Raw genomic sequence first — 6,631 nt, forward strand, 5'->3', positions numbered from 1 at the left:
TTTGTAATCCTTATCTGTACCGGGCTATTGATTTGTGTAAAGATCTCATAATCCCATTATAATTGAGTTGTAAGAAGATCGTAACACACTTATGAATAATGACGAGTGGCATTTGGGCAATGTTTAACAAGTATAACAAAATAACTGAAAATATTTCAATTTGTAGAAGACATTAGACACGTTGTGTCGCACTCTCCTTAAAAAAAGTTATATTATGCTAAGCACTCGTTTCAAGGCATGGCAACGAGGCAGGGATGAGGTGTAATCCCCAACCCCTGTCTCTGGTCAAACCCCATGATGAATATCTATTAGTTTGAGTCTATCGGAGATCCCCAGCCCTGGTTTTAATAACATCCCCTGGACCCGGTTTGAGTCTACCGGGGATCCCCGGGACCCGTTTTAGCGGGGAATCCCTGTCCCCGTTCCGGTCAGGTGGGTCGGGTTCCCCACCGGATCGGGGAAAATCACCAGCCTTACTGAGAGATTGGATTGAAATACTTATTCGATATCGTGGCTCATTGTCTTTCTCCCTCTTCTCCAACTGGGTTGAACGTTTTTCGAATTTCTAGCAATGATTTCGATATCCGTAGCTACCATTTGTTGTTTAACAGGGAATACAGAAAATTGCAAAATACCTGTAATCTGAACTCTAAACTACATGTGTTGAATAATATATGGATAAAAATATGTTTTTTTTTTCACATTCCTTGTTCTTTTCATGTCTATCAATCACTTAAAGGTGACGACAGATGATGAAAAAAATTAATTACGTAAATTTATATCAGATAAAATAATAATATGTATTTACGTGGATAGTGGGACAAGAAGGAACACAGGGTTTTGAGAGAAGACGGTTTTTATCAAAAAAATGTATAGAACATTTCAAAACTTATGCACAAGTGTAAGGTGTAAATTTGTTGATTTACTTCGTGAATTACATTTTTCATCCTGTTTGATGTTTTTGTCAGAATGATTAAGAGGCGCTCATGATACAGTGTAAAATAAAATATAATTGTTTGGTAATTGTTTACAATAGAATTATGGCGTTGAATGGCTCAGAAATGCCCAAGATGCAAAATGATTCAGAGGATTTTTAGAACTATTAAGAGACAGTTTTTTTTTTTTGACAAACAAGATTCACGTCTTAACGATTCAGAAGTTGTCTTTTAATGAAACAATTAAGAGGGAAACAACAACCGTAAATTAACAAGTTAGGTTCCTTTAGTTGTATTCGGGACATAACTTGTTAACAGTTGCAACCATATGGACCGAAATGTTAATTTTGCAAAATAAGGACAAAATTCATTAAGAAAACCAAAGTATAGGGACTAAAAATGTAATTCACTCTTACTTTTTTAAATGTAAACTTCAACAAACACCTGTAAACCGCCAATCCGCCATGGCTAGAGCTTGCAAGAATGATTGCCCTTTTCCCTGCGTTTTCCATGTTAACATCCATTTCTCTCACAAAATAATCGCATATTTCCGATCCTTCCGTTGGGTCTCCCGAAGAAATTGTGGTTAAAACTCACTCTCAATTCGCAGATACAACAGACTTTTCGATTGTGTCTGTTTCTTTCTCAATTTAGACATGGCAACCATTTTTCTCTCCTTCTGGCCTCCTTAAAGTAAAAAAATGTACCCAAGGAAACAATTCTCAACTGGTCCAAGAATCGTGAAGGAATCTTATGACGATTTTTGGACCAAATTTACCGATTCGTTAGGGTTTTACCGTTTTAGAATTCTGAATCTGGAAGGATTGAAGACAGGCGTTGACAACTTTTTTCAGCTTATGAATTTGTATGTTCTTTTAATCCTTTCCTTTTGATTTCTCATGAATTCTGTTGGATTTCATCTCAATTATTTAATTGGGGCTTTTCAGGTTGTTTTCTTATTGTTTCTGATCAACAGTTGTACCAGAAAATTTAGATTTAATCAAATTGAATAACATTCCTGCATATCAGTGGGTGATTTGTTTGATTGTATTCCTTTTTAGCAGGGAATTAAGTTATAGGTTAGCTTTCCTTTAAATGTTTTAGGAATCTGGAAACAGAATAGCATTGTCTATGTTGAATTTTCTTGGAAAGTTGATTAGGTAATTGAGATTATTGGCATCAGAAACTGTGATTTCGTCCCCATGTAACTTTTTACATAGATGGATTGTGGAGAAAATTATTCAGTCAAATTGAATAGGATTCCTGGGTATCGTTATGTAATTTGTTTACATGTATCCCTTTTTGTCAGGGAATTAAGTTAAAAGTTAGCTTGCTATTAATGTTATAGGAATCTGGAAACAGCATGGCATCATCTATTATAATTTTTTTGAACAGTTGATGTGGTAATTGAGATTACTGGCATCAGAAACTGTGATTTCCTAAATTGGGAGTGGGTAGATTGAGGTGGTTTGGGCATGTTCGTAGGAGACAGCCAACAAGGAGAGTGGAGAGTATGACGGTTAAGAGGGTGAGGGGGAAAGGTAGGCCTAGAAGAACGAAGGAAGACCAACTGAAGATGGACATGGCAGCTTTAGGCATTTCCGAAGACATGACTTCTTATAGGAGTTCTTGGCGGAAAAGGGCTAGAGTGGCCTATTATTTAAGAGGACCTGGTAAGGGTGACTTCAAGGGTATTGAGAGGAAGGTAGGGTTTCGGCAAATAGGCTCCTTGGGTTATTTTCTAATTATGTTACATGTTTTTACCTGATTACATTGTCTGCTTGCACTCCTTTGAAACATGCACACACCATTGAATATCGATCACCTGGTTTATTACCTTTCTGCACACACATTTGCATTTTGCATAAGCTTGGGGGGTCTTCATGGAAACAACCTCTCGATCTAGTGGTTGAGGTAAGGTTTGCTTACATTATACTCCTCCCAGACCCTACTTTCGAGTGGGATATACTGTGTTCGTTTGGTTAGAAACTGTGATTTTGTCCCCATGTAACTTTGTACATGGATGGATTGTGGAGAATACTTGGTAATTCCAATTATCATAATTTTGTGAACACTTTGGGGCAAAGGGTAAGAGTGGTACCAGCTTATTTTAGCATTTTATCTGAATTTTTTTCATACAAATTATGGATTGTGGAGAATACTGCAAATACTCATGCACACTCCTCACCTTTGGTGAGGTTTGAACCCTTGGCTTCCTGGGAGGCTGGGTTCTATGGTAAACCGGTTACACTGGGCAAATGGCCCTCAGATTATGAATATTATGGTTCCCATTTGATGATTGTATCTTGAGTTTTTTTGGTTCAGATTCTTGTTTTGACTATGGAAATGTGGTTGCACAGGTGATCTCGAGAGTAGTGTCCAAGAAAAATGGGAGTGCAAGCTACTAAACTCATACCAGGGAACACTAATGATCAGAATGCTCTTGCTTTGCAGTATCAACTGATCAATAATGTGTCGAAACATTTCTTTTTACGTAGGTTAGTGTCTAAAAAGAGAAGGCGGCTGCTGGTTGGTGGTTATGATCTCGATATGTCTTACATCACCAATCGTATATTAGCAATGTCATTTCCTGCTGAACGAATGAGAGCCATATACCGCAATCCTATGTGGCAGGTCAAGGATGTCTTGGAAATGAGACATCATGGACACTATAAGGTATTTTACTAATCCAAAGGGTCATTGGCTGGCCCAACAGTACCTGGGTTACCGGTAGACCCGGCCTCCCAGGCCAGGAGGTCAATGGTTCAACCTCACCAAAGGTGACTAGTATGCTTGAGGATCGACACATACAAAAATTCTATACTTTAAACGCATTTTCTTTGTCTACTGTACTGTTATATTTCCCCAAAATATGACTTCAGATTTTCATACGACATTTATGGTCTTGTTTCTACATATGGTTACTGAATCAGCATCTCTAGAGGAAAAGTGTGCATACATTTTACTCTCTGTAGACCCTTCTCCATGTGGGATTTACTGGGCTCATTTAGTTTGGCTTTTCTTGTACATAATCATTGGCTGCAACAAATATCCAATCTTTTACTTCATCCCACTTCCCCCCCTCCCCCTCTTACTAGCACACAGAGATCGTTGGCCCCATGGTATCCGGGTTACCGGTAGAGCCCAGCCTCCCTGGAGGTCCAGGGTTCAAACCTCACCAGAGGTGAGGAGTGTGCATGAATATTTGCCTTATATAAGTATTATATATTTCAAAATAATAACATATTTTCTTAGATTTTCTCTTTGCTTCCTCGTTGTACCTTGTAGGTTTATAACTTATGTATAGAGCAAGATTATGATTCATCCCATTTTAATGGTCTTGTGGAGAAATTCCCATTTGATGATAATCATGTGCCACCTCTCCCGATGATCATGGAATTCTGCCAAAACGTTCATTCATGGCTTTCAAGTGACCCAAAGAATATTGCTGTCATTCATTGCATGGTAAAGTTGCAAAGTTTGTATTTTTTTTGGAGGTCTTTTCTCTTTCTTCTATTAATCATTCTGTGTTCAGGTTAAAGCTCGGCCTGGAAAAGCCTGGGCTCTCTGTCAGCCCCAGGACTGAAAAAGCCCAGGCTTTTTTTCAGTTTACCGAAAAGGGCTTGGACTGCCTAGGCCCAAAAAAGACCCGGCCTTGTGCATCTCTAAGACACACTTATATCTAAAACTGTAGAAGAATCTGATTATAGTAGACATCCTCATATTCGACATCCTAATTGTAAGAACTTGTTTCATTTAAAAGATTATTTTTTTTTCAAAATTCAACAGGCAGGTAAAGGTCGGACAGGCTTGATGGTATCTTCTTTCTTGGTCTACACTGGCATGTTAGCAGAGGAGGCTCTTCAGGTTTATGCAGATAAAAGGACCACAAATAATCTTGGAGTAAGTTCTCTTTTGATATAGTTAATTTTTTAGGTCATACCATAGTACAGCTTGATCCTTCAGTAGAAGTTATTAGGGAATATCCAACTTGCTAATGCTATGTTAGCCTTCTTTTACTCCTCATCTAGCACTTTCCTTGCCTATTAATTACTCCCTTCATCCCAATAAGTGTCCGCATTTGTATTTAGTTTGTCCCAAAAGAAGTGTCCACTTTTGAAAGTAAGTGCCTTCTTTCCAATTCTACGCTTAATTATGAGATGGAGAAATCCATTACTCCCTCTATTATTAAGGGTAAAATTGTCATTTAATTAATTAAAAAGTGAAGTTATTACACATTTCTAAAACTATGTGCCTTTTATTATTATGAACATTTATTTTGGGACATAACGAGTACGAGTATTAGGTAAACTTCCTTACCAAGAATCATCAGAAGATTTAAAATCCTTATTTTAATATTATCCAACTAGTATTTGGCTACATTGACTATAAGCATACAATGAATCACATGCAGTATGTTCATGTATATCTAAAATTCCATGTTTCAAGATCATGCATTTCTTATTATTAACAAAAATATGAAACATCTCATCATCAATCCTGTGGAGTTACGATATGTTTGATGTCTCTGTTTTTTTTTTTATAAATTAAGCAGAAACTTGTAGCCATCCACTTCGTTGATTTTCCCAGGAAACTAGTCTGCCTACTGCCACTGTTTGATGCCTAATTTTTTGTTTGATCGTAATGTGACCCAGACAAGCATTAAATTACATGATTCCTTCATTACGGTCTTGATTATGTGTTTGAAATATCTTTGATGGAAGTGTATATAAATATGCAAATGGTGTGAGCAGGTGACAATACCAAGCCAACGCCGTTATGTTCACTACTGGCAAAAATGTCTTTTCTTTCCTGAGGGTTGCCCTCCTGAAGTGAACCTTCCTAAACCAAGTAGTAGAGAGTTGCGGCGGATTCGAATTCATGACACCAGAAACATAGAATCCATCTTCTTCGTTTTGTCTGAACTGCAAGAGGTATGGCTTCTTTTAACTCAAGATAGGCTGGATAATGTTAATCAAGGAATAAAATACAGGGCAAAATGCAACAAAGTTTGGTTTAGTTTCTATCTAGAGTAATGGATTTTATTTTTCTCATTCGATGTAACAAAGTTCCAAAAAATTCTATTTTGATCGGTAACATTTGTTGATCTTGTAACATTTGATGATGTGTATATCCGTTTACGCAATGTTTACAAAAGGGTTGCCAGTCGATTATAAAATAGGAAATTTTGAAACTTTGTTACATTGATTGAGGAAAAAACTATTCGTTACAATAAGCATTCTGATGCATTTTCCCCTGAAATAAATAAGATTAAAAAAACAAACAAACAAGGGTTTGGTGCTGTTTGGTTGGTTTTCCATCAAGTCTTGAATGGACAAAGTTGTCTCTGTGAATTCCTCTGTCCGTATAGATTGGGAAGGTTTTTGTTTGGGAGAGTTTTTTCATAGAGGGAAGATGCGTGTTTTTTAAGTGGGAGGGACATGTTTGGAAAAAACTTGGCTTTTTGCATAAAGCTCCGCCTTTAAAGCTTACAAGTCACTTTATATAACATTAAGCCACTACCAAACAGTCATGTATAGCTGACCGCATAAGCTGTGAGTCCCATTAAACTCATTAAGCTGCTAATGAACATGCCCTTAATGTGATTGTTGATATATTCCATGTGGTCATATATTATAATCATTGAGCATTCATATCTATTGCAATCATTAAGCTGCTAATGAACATGCCCTTAT

The 6,631-nt window shown here is 37.1% G+C and overlaps 1 protein-coding gene across 2 annotated transcripts; it reads left to right on the forward strand.

Moving 5' to 3' along the window:
• The first annotated feature begins 1,448 nt into the window (after positions 1-1,448).
• Positions 1,449-5,988, forward strand: LOC112505305 (phosphatidylinositol 3,4,5-trisphosphate 3-phosphatase and protein-tyrosine-phosphatase PTEN1-like). Of its 2 annotated transcripts, XM_025109232.1 has the most exons (5): positions 1,449-1,800; positions 3,296-3,611; positions 4,224-4,400; positions 4,725-4,838; positions 5,690-5,988. In XM_025109232.1, the coding sequence occupies exons 2-5, from the start codon at positions 3,324-3,326 to the stop codon at positions 5,969-5,971; spliced, it is 861 nt and encodes a 286-aa protein (XP_024965000.1). In that variant the 5' UTR covers positions 1,449-1,800; positions 3,296-3,323; the 3' UTR covers positions 5,972-5,988. The 2 variants fall into 2 exon arrangements, with proteins under 2 accessions (XP_024965000.1, XP_024965001.1); XM_025109233.1 differs by lacking the exon at positions 1,449-1,800 and having other exon boundaries at positions 3,138-3,611.
• The last annotated feature ends 643 nt before the right edge of the window (positions 5,989-6,631 follow it).

The sequence above is a fragment of the Cynara cardunculus genome, unplaced genomic scaffold, assembly GCF_001531365.2.
Source record: "Cynara cardunculus var. scolymus isolate 2C unplaced genomic scaffold, CcrdV1 Un_Scaffold_9638, whole genome shotgun sequence".
In the NCBI taxonomy this organism is placed as follows: Eukaryota; Viridiplantae; Streptophyta; class Magnoliopsida; order Asterales; family Asteraceae; genus Cynara; species Cynara cardunculus.